This window comes from Hypanus sabinus, chromosome 16 (genome assembly GCF_030144855.1).
Source record: "Hypanus sabinus isolate sHypSab1 chromosome 16, sHypSab1.hap1, whole genome shotgun sequence".
Lineage (NCBI taxonomy): Eukaryota > Metazoa > Chordata > Chondrichthyes > Myliobatiformes > Dasyatidae > Hypanus > Hypanus sabinus.
In genome coordinates this window covers 71,330,954-71,352,599 of record NC_082721.1, presented here as the reverse complement: position 1 = coordinate 71,352,599, position 21,646 = coordinate 71,330,954, and the positions used below count along the sequence as shown (strand labels likewise).

The window sequence follows — 21,646 nt, the reverse complement described above, 5'->3', positions numbered from 1 at the left end:
ACAAGACTGGGTTCCAAAGTTACAGTCTGTACTCAGAACAGATTCACTCAGTAAAGTGAGCGGGCAGTGGAGAAAGGCTGGAGGTCTATGAGCAGTGATCAGTGCTGGGATTTCTGTTGTTTGTGATATGACTTGGAGGTGGGTAGGTCAATAAGACTGCAGATAACGAGAAGGTTTGTGAAGTCACATTGCAGCTTTGGCTAGGTTGCACTTGGGAGAATTGTGTGCAGGTCTGGTTTCATCCTGACAAGAAGGATGTAGAGGTTTCGAGGGCTCAGAAGAGGATTACCAGTATGTTCCCTGGATGTGAAGATAAGAGTGCTTGGACAAACTGCGGTGTCAAGAGACTGGGAGGAGACCCGAAAGAAATATATAAATTATAAGAGGCATAGACAGTCAGACTCCTAGGGTAGAAACATCAGGTTTTAGAGGCAGTTGCTTTAAGGTGGGGGGGAGGAGTTTAAAGATGTGTGGGTTAAGATTTTCCTTTTACCAAAGTGACTGGTACCTAGTAAGGATTCCCAGGAGTGGTGATGGAAGCTGGTATGATGCATTTAAATGGCTGTAAGATAAACACATGACAGTGCAGGGAATTGAGAGATATGGATCATGTGCAGGTAGAAGGGGCTGGTTTAGTTAAGCCTCGTGTTTAGCACAGACGTCTGCTGAAGGGCCTGCCCTGGTATTGTAGTGCCCTATGCTCTATGACCCTGTCCTGGCAGAATGACAAGCTCAGCCTCTCCTACCTGCTACTCTGGACACAGTTCACAAGGTTTGCTGGTTTCCAAGGCACACTCTCTCACCGAGTCTCCAGTGTTTCCCTCAGTTCCTGTCTCCTGTCTCCATTGAGTAAGGTTCTTGGAGCGACTTCGATTCTCTCAACACAGTGTCCAGTCATTCAGTCTCTGCTTCCTTCCCTATTCCTGCTGCAGCCCCATTTCACTACCTCAGCAAGCCCAGAAAGGACGGCTGTGGAACGGAAGATGGGGCTCCAACCAGAACTCGGTCTGCACCCACAGTAGACCCCAACACATCAGTCCAGAATTCTCCCTTCACCCCTCACCTCTGCCACTTCCAGCAAACTGTGTCTTTGCTGCAGCTCTCCAGGATTAACAGGTCTCACCAAAGCCCCACCCCCACCACGACAACCCCAGTGGCTGAAGTCTGCCTCCCTCTGAAAAAGGTTGGTGATTGGATGCAGCTTGTTGATTGGCAGCTGCATAGGACCAATGATGAGTGGGCATGCAGGTGGTGGTGTGGTCCACAACAGGGCCAACCACTGCTGCCCCCGGTGTCTGAGGGGAACAGGGACTAGGTCAGCCGGTGCTGCCTCCTCACAGGGCCTGATCTCCACCTGAGACAGCTCAGGGCTTTCTCCACCCCACTCCCCCTGCGCTGACCCACTCAGCCCATCCGCCAACTTTCACAGAGATTACCGTGCCAGTCACCCGTGTCCTGACTGAGCCTGCATTCCGTGAGAACCCCGATTGGCTGTGGTCACCACCCTTACAGGACGTAGTTTCTGGCTCATAACCAGGTGACCAGATAAGCCTGATCTGTAGCCTGTAGCCTTATCATCTACTGAGTGCCTTCTGATATTGTGCAAGGCACAGCTGGGCTACTTGGCCTGTGAAACGGCACAGGGACGTGCTCAAGGTTCACTGTTGGTGCGACTCTTGTGGTCACAGCACAGTGTTTGACCAACTACGATGAGCCCTGCAGTACCAGTGACCTTCGACTTGCATGTCTCGTACCCCATCGAAACTTTGGCTGCTGGCCACACATCCTTCCCACATCACACTGAGATCTGCAACGGGGGAGGCTCATGCTCCTGCACCTGGTCTGTATCCCTTGCCAAACAAACACCTGCAGCTCCTCTCATCCAGCGACTCTTCCCCATGAAGCCTCTGACCGCAGAGCCGGGGACGTGACCACACGCAGAGAGCCGTGCGAGAGCCGGCAGTCGCAATGTACCCTCTGGAATGGTTAGCCGATGGACACCACATCCGCCCTCAATCACAGAGGCCATATCAGTTCTCACTGAAACACTTCCTCAGTGCGTGGCAAGAAAACCATCGCGTGCATTTCCTGCACAGATGCCTGTGCGATGGGAAACATGCACACAGCCTGCAGATAACACGCTCACCCTAGTGAAAACTTCACGTTATACATCTCAGGACTGACAGCACCGGCTGAACAGAAATAACTCCGCATATCAGGTCAAAGTATTCTTCCTTTAATAAAAACTCAATAATTATACATCAAACTGTACATCAGCTAAAATACCCTCAGGTTTAAAAAATACAGATGCCCTGGTGGTTCAAAGGACACAGAGTGGGTGTGGAGGGGGAGGGGTGGGGTGGCAGCTAGATGGGGAAGGGGTCGGCAGAGAAAGCGAGGGGGAGAGGGAGGATCAGGGGGCAGGGGAGCGGGAGACAAGGAAAGGGGCGAAGGGTTGAGAAAGGGGAGAGGGAAAGAGTGGCAGAGGTGAGGGGTAGAGGGGCAAGGAGCGGGGAAAGGCAGGTGGAGGAGAAGGGGGATTGGGAAGGGGCAGGGTGAGGAAGGGAGTGGGAGAGGGGTAAAAGGGAAGGAGGGGAGGGGGAATGGGGAAGGGGCTAGGGGCGGGGAGAGGGGGAAGAGGGGTGTGGGAGAGCAGGGAGAGAGCGGAGAGGGATGGGGAGATGGGCGTGGGAGAGGGGGGAGTGAGGGAAAGGGGTGGGGAGAGGGGGAGAGAGGGTGGGGGAAGGGTGTGTGGGGGAGGGGCAGGGAGGAGAGGGGCAGGAGAGAGGGCCATGGGAGAGGGTCAGGAGGAGGGGGATTGAGGGAATTAGGAATGGGGAAAGGGCCAATGATAGGTGTAAGATCTCACGATCACTGGCCTCAGGTGACTGATGCACAGTGTATGGGGCCACACTGAAGGCAATAGGTGCCTGGTCGAAGGGTACATGTCCTCACACTGAAGGCACTGGGATCCAACCACGGGACTTCAATGGTGTCTCCATAGTAATGGACTGCGGACGTACAACCAGTGCCTAGGACAGGGACTGCGGTAGTGGAATAAGTGGCACAGGTGACAGTGGGGAACTCTCCAGACAGACCCCCTCTTTGCTGGTGAGACAGGGAGAGCCATTCCACCCGTGGTCCACCCACTTGTGTCACCTCAGTCAAGGGCAGCAGGAAGTTACCTCGTATCAGCAGTAACCAATCACTGAGCCCCCGAACCCCTTCCCCAACGTGCAATCATCCCTGACCTTTAATGACCTCTGCCCTCCCGACGTGACGGTGCAGCCTACACCGAGGAGTTCACGCCCTGCAAGTCAGTGTTCGTGTTCGGAGAGGGCACCTTCTGCATCAGGATATGTGCCCGGTTGCTGGTGGTGGTGAAACTGGTGCCCCTGCGCCAGGGGAGGCACAGGATGTGTTTGAAGGTCTGCCGCATCTCGTTGTCCCGGAACGAGTAGATCAGCGGGTTGAACAGGGAGTTGAGCTCCGCCAGCAGCAGGAAATACTTCTCCACCATCAGCACGTTGCATGTCTTGCAGTCCACCCCGTCCAAGAGCAAGACCACCAGCCCTGGTGTCCAGCAGATGACAAACGCACCTAAAGGGAAAGGGAACCGGTTACACGTGGACCACGGAACGAGGAAGCTCTCCCTCCCTCCAACCTCCACTCTCCGAACTCCCAGCCCACACTGCCCGCCTGCTTCACTCCACTCTCCAACCTGTCCGCAGACCTCACACCGCACTCTTCCTCCTCTAACCTCCAAACTCCCACTCCACCAACCTCCTGATCTCTCAGCCTTACCTCTCCCACTCCACCTTCCTACCCTCACCCTCCGCTCTCCAAACCCGCTATCCCCCATGCTCTGTATCCACTCTACCCTAACCACATCCCCTCCCTACTGATAGAAGAATCAGGAGAGGACCATTCCGCCCCTCAGTCCTGTCACACCCATCCTTCACCTGGGTGGGCCTCTGCCACATCCCACAATCACCTAGCCAGAAGCCAACGATTTGGGTTCTGAGAGAACTTGACGACTGAGCCTCCACACTGTCTGGAGGAGCTCTTTTGCCTGAGTGTTGGACAGGCACCACCAGAGGTTCAAGAACAGTTATGACCCCTCAACCATCAGGCCTTTGGACAAAAGAGGATAACTACACTCATCTATTGAGATGTTCCCACCTTAATGACTCTCCATCTTGTTATTTCATGCTCTCGTTATTTATTGCTATTTATTAATGTTTGCATTTGCACAGTTTGTCTTCTATGCTGTAGCTGATCTTTCATTGATCCTGTTATAGTCACTACTCTGCAGATTTGTGGAGTACACCCACAGGAAAAGAATCTCGGGGTTGTTATATGGTGATTTACTTTGAAATTTGGAGGCTCCATCTCAAAGCAAAACAATGGCCACAGTCTGTGACTGCACTGGTTTGGAGGTTCCTGTTAGCAACAATATCCAAAGGGCGCACTATACGAGCTGGATCCGGGGTTGGGAACAACCCTGCTGTCCTGCTGAAGTCTTTGACATGTGGGGTACAGATTAGACCCAATCTAGGAAATAGACAAAATGGAGGCAGGAAACTGGTGAGTGAAAGCAGAGGTTGGGGACAGGGACGTGCCTTCAAGATCGAGGATGGAGATGAGGAGAAACTGCTATTCCCAGAGAGTAACGAACCTGTGGAATTCTCTGCCCTGCGAAGCAATAGCGATTACCTCATTAAATATATTTAAGACACAGTTGGATACATTTTGCATAGCAGGGAAGTTAAGAAAAAAGCAGGTGAGTGGAGCCGAGTCCACAGCCAGATCAGTTATGATCTCACTGAATGACAGAGCAGGCTCAGCGGCCTACTCCTGCTCTTATTTTTCATATTCTTAAGGAACAGTATAGAAGGGCAGAAAGGTAATTTCACAATCCCTGTTCAAATTGCACAAGATTCTGTGCCAATCCTCCCCAGCGATTCCATGACAGTGTGCTGTTCTCAGCCCCAGACGATCCTGGATATCTCCCATCTCCGGCACAAAGGATGGCCTTCAGATTAGGCAGACGGGAGCACCAGGACGTAAACGCCCACACCGAGCCCAGTCTCCCTGACCTTCACACTGCTCAGCAGCTGCAGTCAAAGTTACGCAGGAGCTGAGCTGAGCTGAGCTGACAGCAGACCTGAGTGGGTTGGTCAGAAACCAGCTTAGCAAGAAACTAAACAACAAAGTCTAGTTCTCTTAGCTGTTTTTCAATTGAGTGCTTCTGAGCTTTTCTGAGACTGGGAAACCTTTGACTTGGACATGAAGCACTCAGTTTTGTAAAGGATTATGGATTTAATCTGAGAAGAACGATGCCTTGAGTGATCCAAGATACAGAAAACGAGCACAACACATCTGAAATTCAAACGGAAAATGTAGGGATGGCTCAGGTTGGGCAGCACTGATGGCGGGGCAGAGCTGACTCTCTGGAGGAAAGATCCCTTCTCTCTCTCTCCCCCCACAGTCGCTGCCTGACCTGCTCAGTGTTTCCAGTGTTCCTTTTTACTTTATGTCTGACACAGGCAGGAAAGCTGCCCCCACCCCCCACCCCTAGCTCCCTAGACTTTACTGTTTCTCCTGTGGCTCTATAGTCCTCTTGGGAACCAGTGCCCATGGCCTGAGTCCAGGTAGACAGGGCCTAAGAGCCAAGTGAAGGAGAGGCAAGGCGGCAGGGCCCGGGCCCCAAAGCAAGAAACGACCCACTGTTGGCCAATTTAAGCACTGGGCCAGATCGGAAAGGTCAGGTACAGGCCAAATCGAGATGGCGAGGCCTGGGCCCAAGAGTGTATTGAAACAGCGCGGTCTGGGCCTGAGAGCGAGGAACGATGCAAGATTTGGCTGATTTGAATGCCAGGCCAAATTGTAACGGTCAGGGTGTTGGGGCCAGAAGAGAGGAACTAGGCGGCTCAGTTCACAACTCCACAAGGTCTACTCGGCTCTCTGCTGAACTAAGACTGTGGCCAGCGACTAACAGGCTCCTGGATCGGCTGTGACTGGCTTCATGGCTAAGGACTCATATTCATGAACTTCAGCTCTGAATGTGATTTGCATGATATGTATTTTTTTGTACATTGGGTGTTTGACTTTTTTTAAAATGGGGATTCTATACTGTATATAGTATACATACTGTGATAATAAATGCACTTTAAACATTGAAGGTAGTAAGAGCCTCAGGATTCACACCAGCTGGTTCCAAACAGTTATTACCCTTCAACCATCAGACTCTTGAACCAAACTTCACTCAATTCCGCTTGCTCCATCATTGAAATGTTCCCACTAGCTATGGACTCACTTTCATGGACTCTTCAATTCATGTTATCAATATGTACAATGTCCTGGGTATGTTACTCAAAATGGCCTCTTTGGTTTGTTACAAGTAGGAATGTTTCTTTGTCGGATAAGTGTTTCTCTCGCCGTTGTTTCACTTTAGAATGGCTGATATGGTAATTGTATTCATTTGTTAATCAATGGGGAATGTCATTGTGTCTTGTGATGCTGGGAACTTGGGGGAGGGGTTTTCGCGGGTTTTTTTGGGAGAGAGGCCGAGGAAGACGCTGAGGAAGGTGTACGTGTGCTGGACTGCTCGTAAGACCACCGGGGTGGTCCCAGGTGCGACGGCCGGATGGGTCGATTGGTTCGTTGATTGAGCTCTAACGAGTGCACTAAACAGACTGAACTTTGATAAGTTGGCGCCTTTTGTTTTTTTGTGTATATATATATATATATTGTATTGCCTACTATTTTTTTAATTTTAGTAAACTCTTTCAAGTGTATTTCATAACGGTATTTGTTGTGGGTTTGATACTGTTGGCGGGCGCGAGGCATTAACTCGATTCTCACAGCACCTGCGTGTACGGGAGGTGGGTTGGAGAGTGGCTGGATCTCCTTTTTCCCCTAGACATATACCAGCCTGTTGGGTAAGGGTTACAAATATATATATACGTTGTTTATTGAAAAGGGTGACAAATACAGGACTGAAGTTATAATATCTGAAAGCATGCTGTATACAAAATAAGTAGATTAATACACAATCTATCGAAAGGACAGGCAGGCAAAGGAGGAGTGGCTCTGTTGGTAAAATTGAAATCAAATCTTCAGGAAGGGGTGACACAGGATCAGAAGATACAGAATCTTAGTTGGTAGGGTTAAGAAACTGCAATGGTAAGAAGACTCTGATGAGTTACTTACAAGCCTCCAAACAGTAGCCAGGATGAAGTCTACAAATTACAGTGGGAGATAGAAAAGGCATGTAAAAAAGACAGTGTTATGTTAGTCAGGGGTATTTCAATATGCAGATAGATTAGGAAAATCAAGCTGATACTGGATCTCAAGAAAAAGAATCTGTAGAATGCATATGAGATGGCTTTTCGGAGCAGCTTGCGGCTGAGTGGATCAGCGACTCTGCATTGGGTGTTGTTCCATGACTGGAAAATTTCAAACGTCACTACACTCTTCAAGAAAAGCAAGGGGTGGAAAAATGGAAATTATAGACCAGTTAGCCTGACCTCAGTGGTTAAAACAATGATGGTTTCGGTCGTTAAGAATGTGGTTTCAGGATATCTAGAGGCACATGACAAAATAGGCAGCATGGTTTCCTTATGAGGAAATCTTGCTTGACAAATCTGTTGGAATTCTCTGTAGAATTAGCAAGCAGAATAGACAAAGGAGAATTAGTTAATGTGTGTTTGGATTTTCAGAAGGCCTTTGACAAGTTGCCACACATAAGGCTGCTAAACAAGATAAAAACCCATGGTATTACAGGAAAGACACTAGCATGAATAGAGCATTGGGTGATTGGCAGCAGGCAAAGAATGGGACTAAAGGGATCTTTTTCTGATTGGCTGCTGGTGACTAGTGGTGTTCCACAGTGGGCTGTGTTGGAACCGCTTCTTTTATGTTCTACGCCAATGATTTGGATGATGAAATTGATGGCTTTGTGGCTAAGTTTGTGGATGATATGAAGATAGGTGGAGGATCAGGCAATTTTGAAGAAGCAGGGAGGCTGTAAAAGACTTGGACAGATTAGGAGAATGGGCAAAGAAGATGCAAATGGAACTGTATGGTTGTGCACTTTGGTAGAAGGAATAAGACCACATACTATTTTCTAAATGGAGAGAAAATTCAAAAATCTGAGGTGCAAAGGGACTTGGGAATCTTCATGCAGGATTCCCTAAAGGCTAATTTGAAGTTTGAACTGAAGGTAAGGAAGGCAAATGTAACGTAAACATCCATTTCAAGAGGACTAGAATAAGAAAACATGGAAGTAAAGCTGAGACTTCACTTGGAGTGTTGTGAACTGTGTTGGGCCTCTTACTAAGAAAGGAGGTGGTGACATTGGAGAGGTTTCAGAGGAGGTTCGTGAGAATGATTTCAGGAAAGAAAGAGTTAACAAATGAAAAGCGTTTGATGGCTCTGGGCATGTAGACACTAAAATTTAGAAGACTGTGGCTAGGAGGGGGGAATCTCTTTGAAACCTTTCAAGTGTTGAAAGGCCTAGATAGACTGGATGTGGTGGGGAAGTCTAGGACCAGAGGGTATAGGCCTCAAAATTGAGGGATGCCCATTTAGATCAGAGATGAGAAGTAATTTCTTTACCCAGAGGGTAATGAACCTGTGAAATTTGTTGTCACAACCGGCTGTGGAGGCCAGGCCACTGGGTACATTTAAGGCAGAGGTTGATAACTTACGTATTAGTCAGGGCACGAGAGGCTATGGGGAGAAGGCAGGAGAATGGGGATGAGGGGGAAATGGATCAGCTGTGATGAAACGATGGAGCAGACTCAATGGGCCAAATGGTCTATTCTGCTCCTATCTCTTATGGTCTTATTTATTTATTATTGTGCTTGCGCTGTTTGTTGTCTTTTTGCACCCTGGGTGAACGCCTAAGTTGGTTTTGGTCTTTTAATGATCTGTTATGGTTGATATTCATTTATTGACATGCCTGCAAGAAATTAAATCTCAGGGTTGTATATGGTGACGTAAGGGTATACAATACTGCATTTGATAATAAGTTGATTTTGAATGTTGAACTAAGATCTGCCCCTGAGAGCCTGAGGTCCTGAAACTGAGTCTGAGCACCATTCAGCACATGCAGCTGGTCTCCTTATCACACTGTAGTACTAACGGGAACCACACATCCCCCTGAAACCACCCCGCTATTCACAAACTCTTCCTTCTCTGCTCCCCTTGCTACTTCTCTACCCACTATTCCAAGGAACAGAATGCTTAAAACTTGCTCCTCCTGAGAAAATTCTAGATGAAAGGAACCTCCGCTAACCCCTGAGAGAAGCAACACCCCTCAGTCCGTTCCGAACTGGGTCTGGAGATGCAAACTTACTCTGCTCAGACTTTCGTTAGGTGAAACCCCAGCCTCGCTCACCAATCAGCAATGGGAGCTTTCCTCACTACCTCTCAGATAAACCTTCCATAAACAGAGGGACCCATCCGACACTTTTTAAAGAATAATGTTTTTCTGTCCTGTCAGCTAATGAATTGGCTCAGCACTGCCCTCCATTAATCTTCGCGTGCCCGTCCCATTAACCTCTAAATTGCTTTCCAGTGCCCTTCACACAACCACTCTTACACAAACACGGAGAAGCAACTCATTCCCTTGAAGTCCTGAGTACAGACTCTGTAAGCTCCAATCCCATTGCACGCTGACAGTGTCACCTTGAAAATAGCTTCTGCGGGTTCCCAGTTGTAGGCCCAGACCCTTGTGTCAGAGGCCCTCCCTGAGACACAGGGGGTGCCTGTGTGGTGCTTTACCGAAATTTTTTGAAAATACAAAAATAAAACCTACAGCCACAAGCTCCCTCCATCCAGAAGGTAGCAGGAATGGTCAGACAGCATACGTGGAAGGAGACGCATGAGTTTTGGGTCTGGGAGTCTTTGTCAGTGTTTTGTCTTCAACCTGAAGGTAATGGTTCCCCTCCTCCATAAGTGCTTCCTGACCTGCTGGGTTAGTGCCTCAGATTTCCAGCACTCACAGTTACTTTGATTTGTATTCTCCATGATCCATCTGCTTGCTACCAGAGTACTCAAAGAATTAATCCATTCTATTTCATCAAATTTCTGATTCTGATCAATAATCACCCTATTCCTGAACAGATTCAGGGCCTGGAGTGGGGCAACTGACATATCCTCACTGTTTCTTACTGGAAAATGTGTCACTTCTCTAAAGGCTCACCAAGCCCAGACAGAGAATGAATTTTATTTTTGATTCCTTGGAACCTTCTTTCTCAAAACTTTGTGGGAATGGGGCCTTTGATAAGGTTAAAGCACAGCTAGAACAATATTCTGATAAAGGTAGACGAAAGATGATAGAGGGTGCACTGACATAGAGAACTGAGGCTACAGTTGGATCAGCCATGACCTCATTAAATGGGCAAACAGACATGAGGGGCCAAGTGGCCCACTTTACAGTGAGACCACTGCACCATCTTTTAATTGACCACAAATTGCACCAATTCGCACAGAAGTAAAATACATACAAACACCACTCACAATACAAACCAAAGCTCAGGAAAGGCAGTCAAAACAGCCCACACCCCCACTCCTCCAAAGCAGTAACAAACATGTCTGCTGGAGAAATTTGCCCATCTCTAGCATTCTGCATGTAAACTTGTGCGTTCCCACAAATTATGGACATAATATTCCAATTGTATTCCAATTGGATGACATTTTTCAGAACTAAGTTCCAAGAGATTGGGAAACAGCCAACGTGACCCATCTCTTCAAGAAAGGTGAAGAACTTTGGACCAGTTTGTTCAACGTGTATTGTTGGTATGCTGATAGAGTTACTAATTACAGAGAAAGTAACTAAGCATTTCAGACACGTAGGTTAATAGGTCAGCACAACATTGTGGGCCGAAAGGCCTTTACTGAGCTGTAATGTTCTACAAAGCTGAATGCAATCCAGTTAAATGGAAGGTAGATCATGTTTGACAAATTTGCTTGAAACCTTTGAGGTTATGACAGGGTGAGTTGAAAGAGTGGAACCTGTTGATGTAGTTTATTTAGATTTTCAAGAGGAATTTGACAGGGTGGTAGTATGGATGAAAATCTGGCCATCTCATAGACAACAGCGAGTTAGAAAAAATTGGACCTTTTCCAAAAAAAACACCGTTTCAAGCAAACTGGCAGCAAATTTTCAGGGACTGGTTTCTGGCCCTCAGTGACTTACTCTCTCCATCACTAACTTGCAGCAGGACAGGAAGGAAAATGGAAAAGTTCCAAGTGGAGAGGCTTGGCATTATTTTTATTTTGTTTAGAGATACATGCCGGAGCAGACCCTTCTGTCCCACTGTCCGGCAGCCCGCCTGCCTATGATGAGGACAACCCTGGGGGATGTTCTACTGGGAGGCTTTTCAGTTTGGAGTTCAACAGAATGAGGGTTGAACATTCAAACACACAAGATCCTAAGGGGGCATGACTGGATAGCTGTTGAGATATTTTCACAAGTGGAAGAGTCAAAGGTGGACAAGGGCAGAAAAAAATAAGGAGTTTGTCAGTTAAAACAGATGTGTAGAAAATTCTTCTTTCAGAGGATGAATCAATCTCGGGAATTGTCTGTCCAAGAGTTGTGAAGGTCAGATTATCAAATATATCTAAGATAGAGATTGGTAAATACTTCAAAGATCAAAAATTTGAGCGTTAGGGGTAACTGGTACAGAGGTGAGTTGAGACCACACCAATCCCATTTACTAGCACTTGCTCCAATGCCTTCTGAGCAGTGATGACTTAAATCCTCATCTTAATACTTAACTGCTTAGAGAGTCTCAGCCTCCACCAACCACTCAGACTTCCAATTCCCCCTCTAGGAGAAAATATATAACAAACAGCAAAGTTCCCAGCACTGATCCTTGTAGAACACCATTGGTCACAGACATCCAATCACACCCACAACCCTCCATCACACACTGTCTACTACCAAGCCAATTTTAGAATGACTTTTTTTCAACTTGCCCTGGATCCATGGACTTCCTTTTGCGGACAGGTGCCCGCGTGAGGCCAGATTGGCCAGCAGGTAGAAGACGGTTTGGGAAAGTATTGGTTGATGGTGATTGAGATCACTGAGATCATCAAGAACAAGGTGGCAAGATACAACTCAATCTCATTTGTCAAGGCAGATTCACATCATGGCCACCTTTGCTGTAAAACCAGAGGGCACTTCTGGTTGTAGGAGCAAACACTATGAGCTTTCTCCTCCGTCAGCCCAGCCTCACAAATCATCTTCTAATGAAAACAACATCAAATCCAACCCAGCAACTTCTGTATCCAATTGGCTAGTTCACACTGGTCTCCATGTGACCCTGTCTTCCAGACCAGTCTACCATGCTGTATATTGTCAAGGGCCTTGCTAAAGCCTGCATAGCTAACATCTGTCACCCTACTCTTGCCAGTCCTCTTGTTCTAATTTGAGACAATTCTCCATGCTGACTATCCTTAATTAGTCTTTGGATTCTAAATGCAGGTCAATCTTGTCTCACAGAATTCCCTTCAATAATATCCCAAACCCTGACATTGGAGTACTGGCCAGCAAAGCCCTTTGTAGCCCTTCTTAAATAAAGGCAGCATTTCCCCACCTCTAGTTTTCTAGGAGGGTGACTAACTGCCAGGGCCTCAAAAATTTCTTCCCTCCCTCCAAGGATAGACGGTCAGCTCCAGAAACACATCCACCCTACGTGCATTGAGAATGCCAGCATCTCAGTTATAATGTGGAAATGTTTCAGGAATTCCCTGAATTACTGAATTTCTGTGACCTTCCCCTCAATAGGTACAGATGAGAAAAAATCATTTAAGATCTCACCCATCTCCTACGGCTCCACTCACAGATGGTCTTGCAAATCCTTAGAGAACATATTCTCTTCTTGATTTCCCCTTTTGCCCTTATTATACTCAAAGAATCTCTTAGGGGATTTTCCTTTACCTACCTGTCAAAACTACCATATGTTCTCTTTTTACCCGTGTCTACTCCTGCAGACTTTATACTCATGGATTTGCTTGACCCCATTTGCTATACTAACATATGTGTCTTCCTTTCCCCTGATGAGAATTACAAAATCATTTGTCAGTCAGAATTCCTTAATCCTCCCTGCCCTGTCCTTCACTCTAACTGGAACATGTTGGCCCTGAACTCTTCCTATCTCACTGCAAAAAACCTACCACTTGCCACATGTCCCTTTATCTGCAAACCTCTCCCAATCAACCTTTGTAAGATGCTGTCAAACACCCAGAGAATTAGCTTTGTCCCAACATAGGGCTTTAAAGTGCGGACCAATAGTATTGCATTCCATAACTAATTTAAATCTAAAGGAATTCTGGCCACTAGTGCCCCCATTGACACTTCAGCCACTTGCCCTACTCATTCCCCAACATATTGTTTCAGAAAACTCTCCTCAACAGACTCAGCAAATTCTGCCCCATCCACACCCCTTTCACCCCTCCAACTCCACACCCTTGTTTGGAGTATTCTGGACAGATTTGGTCACCTACCTACAGGAAAGATGTAAATAAGATTGAAAGAGTGCAGAGAAATTTACGAGGATGTCACCAGGTCTTGAGGACCTGAGTTATAGGGAAAGGTGGAATAGGTTAAGCCTTCATCGCTGGAACATAAAAGATTATTCCAGGGAATGGAGTCCTAACCCGTTAAGATTGGACCAGAGAAGACGGTCAAATCAAAGGTGGTGACAAATCAGCATATAGAAGGGAGATTGAAAACCTGACTGAGTGGTCCCATAACAACAGCCTCTTACTCAATGTCAGCAAGATCCAGAAGCTGATTATCGACTTCAGGAGGAGGAAAACAGAGGTTCTTGGGCCAGTCCTCATCAGAAGATCAGAGGCAGAGAGTGTCACCAAGTTTAAATTCCTCAGCGTTACCATTTCAGAGGATCTGTCCTGGGCCCAGCACAAAAGTGGAATTACAATAAAAGCACGACAGTACCTCTACTTCCTTTGAAGTTTATGAAGTTTCTGCATGACATTTAAAACTTTGACAAACTTCTATAGATGCGTGGTGGAGAGTTCATTGACTGGTTACATCGCTGCCTGGTATGGAAACACCAGCGCCCATGAACAGAAATTCCCACACAACATAATCCATCACAGGTAATGCCCTCCTCCCCCCCCCCCCCCCCCACCATCAGGCACATCCACCTAGAGTGCTGTCGCAGGAAAGAAGCGTCCACCATCAAAGACCCCCACCACACGTCATGCTTTCTTCTCTCATTGCCATCAGGAAGGTGGTACCAGAGCCTCAGGACTCACACCACCAGGTTCAGGAACAGTTGTTACCCCTCAACCATCAAGCTCTTGAACCACAGGGCCACAGGGGATAACTTCAGTCAACTTCACTTGCCCCATCACTGAAATGTTCCCACAACCTATGAAGTCATCTCATGTTCTCGATATTTATTATTAGTTACTTCTGTTTGCATTTACACAGTTTCTTGTCTTTTGCACCCTAGCTGAGCACCCAGTCAGTGCAGTCTTTCTATTACAATTCTGGATTTATTCAGTACGCCCAGAAGAAAATGAATCTCAGGGTTGTATATGGTGATATACTGTATACTGTATGTTCTTTGATAATAAATTTACCTTGAACTTTGCAAACTTCTACAAATATACCATGGAGAGTATTCTAACCAGCTGCATCTGGTATGGGGTGGGGGGGTTACTGCACAGGATTGAAGTAAGCTGCAGATAGTTGTAAAATTAGTCAGCTCCATCTGTAGTATCCTGGGCATCTTCAAGGAGTGGTGCCTCAAAAAGGTGGTGCCCTTCATTAAGGACCCCCTTCACCCAAGACGTGCCCTCATTTCATTGCTACCATCAGGAAGGAGATACAGGAGAGTGAAGACACACACTCAATGATTCAGGAACAGCTTCTTCCCCCTCCGCCATCTGATTTCTGAATGGACATTGAACACATGAACACTACCTCAATAATTTTTTTGCACTACTTTTTTAACTATTTAATATATATATTCATACTGTTAATTCACAGTTCCTTTTCCTTTATTACGTACTGCATTGTACTGTTGCAACAAAGTTAATAAATACGCTGGTGATATTAAACCTGATTCTGACTGAGGGAAGATTTGGTAACGGAGCACAAAATTGAGGGGTATCCGGTGAAGATGGCACCAGCATACAACTTTCCCTCAGTCGACATCTTCCAGATAGGTCACGAAAATGCCTTCTTTACTTTTACATTTGTTTTTCACCTTACATGTGTTTCTGGGACACAGCTTGAGGATCGTTTGAGTGATCCAGAGCATTGCTGTCTCCCATAAGATTCCAGGAAGCGAGCGCATACTCGGCCGGCCTAAATGCAAAGAATCTTCGAGACGGGGCATGAGCTGTTATCGACTCCATTTAATCCAGGGGTTCCCAACCTGGGGTGCGACAAAGAGTGGATTGTGTGCTTGAGTGACGAGTCACAAATTGTCACTCAGCCAGCTGCCAGTGTGCCCTGAGAAGTGGTAGTAACGTTTGTCCCAAGCACACTCCAGTCTCCCGCTGCCCGAGTCAAGAGAGATGTAAACTCACTTCAGTCTCCTGCAGCCCGGAGAATTGAGGATTGACAATTGAGGATTCTCATCAGTGTTACCTGGGAAGTTACACCTCAGAGTTGAGGAGTCTTATCAATTTACTATTTACAGTTTTTTCTGAATAAATTAGAATCTAATTGCTCAATTTATATTTGCATTTTATGCACTGAGTTAAAAGCTTATTTTTTTAAGTTTAATTTGTTCACCTGCAGTATTGTATGTGGTTCAAAAATTAGAAATTAAGACTTCTTCATCTTCAAATGTGATATTACTTTTGTAGGGGGTGTGAACATTAATCAAACATTTCCTAGGAGTGTGGGGCATAGAAGAGATTGGGAACCACTGATTTAATTGGATAAAGCATCCATTAATTGCCAACTAAAGCGTTGAGGAAGATTGAGATCAAGGTGAATGCAGAAGGTGAGCGAGAATTTCAGCACCGACTGCCTGCCTTTTGATCGTTGCCGGAGAAGGAGACTGTGAGCAGACTATTGTAGTGACGCACAGTAGGCCTCTCTGCCTCGTGTGGTTTCCCTCTCTTTAGCTGAATGTCAACGATATCATAGGATGGTATCAGGGTTCTGCGGTTATGGATTGGACTGCGGACTTCAGACTTACGGTTTTTATATTCTGTGTGTTTTTTTAAATCGCCTGCTCCCTTTCCGTTTTATTGTGTGTTGGGGGGGGGGGGTGTTTGGAGGTTGATGTTCTGTTAGCTTTTTGTGTGGGAACAGGTTTTTTTGGGGGGGGGTCAATGTTATTGTTCTGTTTAGTGTGGGGAAAGGGGGTTTGGGGATTGATGATCGGGATGCTGTTCTTTTCTGTGCAGGGGAGGCAGTGGGTTTGATGTCTCTCTCTGAATAAGCTTCATGTTCTTTGGTGGCTATCTGGAAAAGACAAATTTCAGAGTTTTATTTGGATATATGCTTTGATAATAAATGAACCTTTGAAATGCAAGTAGGTTTTTCCACCGAGGTTAGGTCATGGGTTAAGGGTGAAAGGTGAAATGTTTCAGGGGAACATGAGGGGGAACTTCTTCACTCAGAGGACGGTGAGAATGGGGGACGAGCTTCTGGCGCAAGTGGTGGATGCACGGTCAATTTCAACATTGAAGAGAAATTTGGATAGGAACAAGGATAGGATGGGTATGGAGCATGTCAATGGGACGAAACAGATTAATGATTCAGCACAGACTAAATGGCCATTTAGTCTGCAATTCACTGGAGCGCTGGCTCATACAGCACAGATCAGAGTGTGAAGACGTGCAGAAACCTATGGTTACAATCCCCTCCTCCCCTGCACCCTGCTTCACTCAGCCTCCCCACTCCTTATCTTCGGCTCCCCTGGCGAGTTTCCCAGGACCCATGGGTGTAAGGCAGTATGCTTGTAATGACTCACACAGGGCGTAGTGAAGGGTAGCAAGTAATTGCACGCAGTAAGCCTCTGCTCGGCACTCAGTGTTCCGAGATTTCTGACCCAGGCTGCCAAACTTGGCTCCAACTATGCCCTAAGTACAGGGCCAAAGGCACTCCACCCACTGATGGGACTACTCTGATGTCCAGCCAACCCCGCCCCCCCCCCCAGCTGACTCACCCTCACCCAATCCTTACACAGTCTTATCAACACTAATCCCATTTACTTAAAAACTCCTCCAGATTCTAGCCCTCACCCACACACTCACTTTCTCCCAGAACAAGTGGAGACAGGTTGGGGAGTCTGTCACACCCCCCCCCACCCCACTCAAGACAGGTCATGCCCGGCCTGGTCCCACACCCTAATAGCTCCATGTCCTCAGAGGACCAATTTTCAAACTACCCAAGTCCAGAAGTGTGGTTCTTGAGGGTCCTCCAGCAAAACCTCTGTGGGTTCTGTCCCAAAGTCAAGGTCAAAGTAAAATTCATTCTTAAAGTATGAATATGACACCATATACTGCCTTGAGATTCATTTTCCTGCAGGGATTTATACACAGATAAAGAAATACAACAGAATTTATGAAAAACTATGCATGAGCAAAGACTGACAAAAAACCAATACACAAAAGGTTCAGCATTTCCCCAGCTGAGGATGTCCCCTTCTGCACTCATCACTCTTCCTAATAAGACAATCTTGCAAAAAGAAAACTTACAAGTTGGGACATCAGTTGACAGCTGAGTACTGGTGCAGTGAGGGAGGAGAGATGGGCCTTGGGAAGAGAGTTCAGATGTACCTTAACTAAAACAGTGGCTGAGACACCAAACACACCTTGGGCTACAGGTGAACTGACCAATAATGCAGCATCACAGGCTCGCACAGTTATAGGCAACTGTATGAAGCGCTGGGTAGAAGAAATTCAAAAGCAACTGTAGACTTGTCTCAGCCTGCCAGAAGGAAGAAGGGTGTTGCTCTGCGTTCTGGATCAGTTTACAGCTATAGGCAAAGGCCAAGAGGGCGACAGCTTGTTTCTCTTGAAAAAGGAGAAAGACAGTCGCGTGTTTTCCTGTCGTCCTGAATGAAAGACTTGTTTGTTCACTCTCAAGGAAGTGCAGCCCTTGCTGTAACCACCCGACAACTGACAGTCTCCTACAGACTGGGACTGCCCTGGACATTCCTGGCCCAGGGTAGCACTGTTTACCTTGTGAAATAAATTACTTCAATGTTCTTAACGCTTCACAGACTTGCTGTAATCGTTGGCGCACACCCCCCCCCCCCCATCCCTCTTCCCATTACAGAATTCCGGGACAGAAGCTGCTGAGCTGGGGATGGACTGGGAGACACTACAGAGAATGAAATAAATATGCCATAATTACAAACAAAACCAAAAAGGAAATGAGGAATTCCTTCCTTAGAATAGAACAGGGAACTCTGCTACAGGAATGGCCTTGGGAAATGGTGGAGACATCTTCTGAAGAAACCAAACGAGTACAGAGACCCCGCTGTTATAAGACCATTGAATGGTTCCCTGGTACGATAACGTGGATTCCTGACTTCGCAATCTGCCTTGTTAAGATCTTACAGCTTATTGTTTACCTGCACTATGATTTCTCTGTAGCTGTTACACTTTATTCTGCACTGTCGTAGTTATACCTTGTTTTACTTCAAAGCACTGTAGAATGATCTGATCTTTATGACCAGTGTGTAAGACAAGCTTTACACTGTGTCTTAGTACGTGCGACAATATAATCAAATTTAACTGAGTGGTAACCTGCAGCTCTATCAGACACTGAGGGGATCTCAGAACTAGGAAGGGAGGCAGGGGCTGGAGAGAAGCCCCAGCACACTGCCCTGATCTCCACAAGTATGTCATTCATTAGATGCAGTTTGCAGTGGCAGGACAGGTTTGCGTATGTTCAAAAGGGGAGGAGAGGGTGACGGAGAAAACTGGAGATCGTGTTTTGTTTTGGGAAGGACCCAGAGCTGAGGGTCACTGTTCAAAGGTGGCAAACTTCTCTCGAGGGCTGAGAACATTTGGAATCTGTTCAAAGGATGGTGGGAGCAGAAGCAGATACACAAGGGCATGGGAGGCTGCCCAGGGTGGACTGAAGTGAGGAGTAACGTCCACAGCAAATAGGTAAACACCACTGGCTAAGTATCCTCGGCCTGCTCCTGCTGGCAGCCAGTGGTGGAAGGCAGCAGGGAGAGGAGACACAAGAATGAACAGCAGAGTTAAACCAAATGGTGTGTCACATCTCAGGATATTACAAGGACTTGAGCTGCAGGGAGAGCTGGGGCAGGTTAGTCCTTTATTCCTTGGAACATAGAAGACTGACTGGACATCGTATTGGCATGTATAAAATCATGGGGGGGCATAGATAGGGTTAATGCATACAATCTCTTGCGCACAAAAGGGTAACCAAAATCTAGTGGACGTTGAGGAGGAAAAGAGTTAAAAGGGATCTGAGAATAACTTGGGGATGTCAGAGGTAGTTTTTAATATACAGAGAGTGGTAAGTGCATGGTCAGGGGCGGTGATAGAGGCAAATGCATTAGTAGGGGCATTTAAGATACTGTAAGATAGACAGGTGGATGAATGAAAAATGAAGAGCAACGTGGGAGGGAAGGGTTAGATTGGTCCGCAAGTAGGTTCAGAGGTCAGCACAACATCGTGGCCCTAAGGGCCTGTACTGTTCTGTACTATTCTACATTCACACAGAGGACGATACATTTACAGGGCTGCCAGAAGAAGTGACTGAGACAATAACATTTAGCAGACATTTTGATAAGTCCACGGGTTTGAAAAACTTCGCACCAAACGCAGGCACTGTGGTTAGCAATGACAAGTTCATTCGAACGGCCTGTTTCACGCCATATGACTTGATGATCATTAGCCAACACAGGACACCGAACAGACAGATAACGTGTCCAAACCTTGCTGAACTCACTGCAGTTCACATTGCCAGAGCAATAATCAGAATACAAGCTCAGTTTCTCCACTCTATCAGCAACCGAACACATACTGAGCTCAGCAATTTTATTGATGCTATCAATTTTATCAATCTTGTCATCAATTTGCTCCAACTTCTACCCTGCCTTCAAATTTGCTTGATCCATCTGATACCCCTCTCCTTTCTCAATCTGTCTGTCACCATCTCCAGATGTAGACTATCGACTGACATTTTCATAAACATACTGATGACTTTGATTATACCTCTCCCCATCTGCCTCTAGTTATCACTTCCTCCACCTCTTCCACACCTATATGAAGCTTTCAATTCCAGATCATCTAAGATGTCCTCCACCTTCAAAGAATGGGGCTCCCCTTCCACTACCATCGATGCTGCCCGCACCCGCATCTCCTTCATTTCCCAGACATCTGCCCCCACCCCATCTTTCCACCACCAGAACTGGGATAGAGTTCCTCTTGTCCTTCCCTACTCTTCCACCAGCCTCCAAATCCAGCACATCGTTCTCTGTAGTTTCTCCACCTCCTGGCACTTACGCCTGCAAGTGTGCCAAGTGCTACATCTGCCCTTACATCTTCTCCCTCACCAAGGCCCCAAAGCTGAGGCGACAATTTGCCTGTGGATCTGTTGAAGCCATCTACTGCATCCGGTCCTCCCGGTGCAGCTTCCTCTACATTGGCGAGACCTGATTTAAATTGGGGAACCACTTTGCCGAGCACCACCGCTCCATCCACCACAAAAGGTGGGATTTCCCAAAGGCCACCACTTCAGTTTGACTTCCCATTCCGACATGTTGGTCCCTGGCCTCCTCCACCGTCAGGAAGGAGGTTGGAGGAGCAACACCTCATATTCCATCTGGGTAGCCTCCAACCTGAGGACAAGATAACTGATCTTGTTAACTTCCGGTTGTTACTCCCTCTCCCCCTCCTCTCCTTTTCCATTCCCCATTCTGGCTCATGGAATGCACTGCTAGCAAAGATGGTAGAGGTGGGTACAATAAGGCCTTTTAAGAGACTCTTAGCTTGGTACATGGAGCTTAGAAAAATAGAGGGCTATGCAGTAGGGAAATTCTAGGCAGTTTCTAGAGTAGGTTACATGGTCGGGACAACATTGTGGGCCGAAGGGCCTGTAATGAGCTGTAGATTTCTATGTTTTCTCCTAACTTGCCATCAGCTCCCTCTGGTGCCCCTCCTTCTTCTCTTTCCACTATGGTCAACTGTTCTGTCCTATCAGATTCCTTGTTCTTAAGCCTTTTACCATTTCCACCTATCACCTCCCAGCTTCTTATTTCATCCAATATCCCCCTCACCTGGTTTCACTTATCACTTGCTGGTTTGTACTCCTTCCCCTCCCTCAACCTTTTTTTTCTTTCTTCCCCCTTCCTCTTCAACCCTGATGAAGGACCGCATTGGACACATTGACTGTTTATTCCTCTCCACAGATGCTGCCCGACTTGCCAAGTTCCTCCGGTATTTTGTGGGTTGCTCTGGATTTCAAGTACCTGCAGAACCTCTTCTGCTTACAGGTCAGTTTATCGACTGAACTCCCACCAGAAACTCTCAGGCAATTCCACAGCCTAACCTCTCCCTCAGGAGTGACCCTGTCCCGGCAACATTGACCCTGAATCTGATCCACTTTGGCTCCTTGCTAGGTAGAGCCTCACCGCCCACACCCTCTTTGAGG

The 21,646-nt window shown here is 46.9% G+C and overlaps 1 protein-coding gene across 6 annotated transcripts in view; it reads right to left on the bottom strand.

Moving 5' to 3' along the window:
• Positions 1 to 2,215: 2,215 nt before the first annotated feature.
• lpar2a (lysophosphatidic acid receptor 2a) overlaps positions 2,216 to 21,646 on the bottom strand; it is a 63,800-nt gene continuing 44,369 nt past the window's right edge. For all 6 annotated transcript variants that reach the window (XM_059992091.1, XM_059992094.1, XM_059992095.1 and 3 more), the window contains one exon: positions 2,216 to 3,600. In XM_059992091.1, coding sequence (XP_059848074.1) covers positions 3,290 to 3,600 — 311 coding nt within the window. In that variant the 3' untranslated portion in view covers positions 2,216 to 3,289. The remainder of the gene's footprint in view (positions 3,601 to 21,646) is intronic.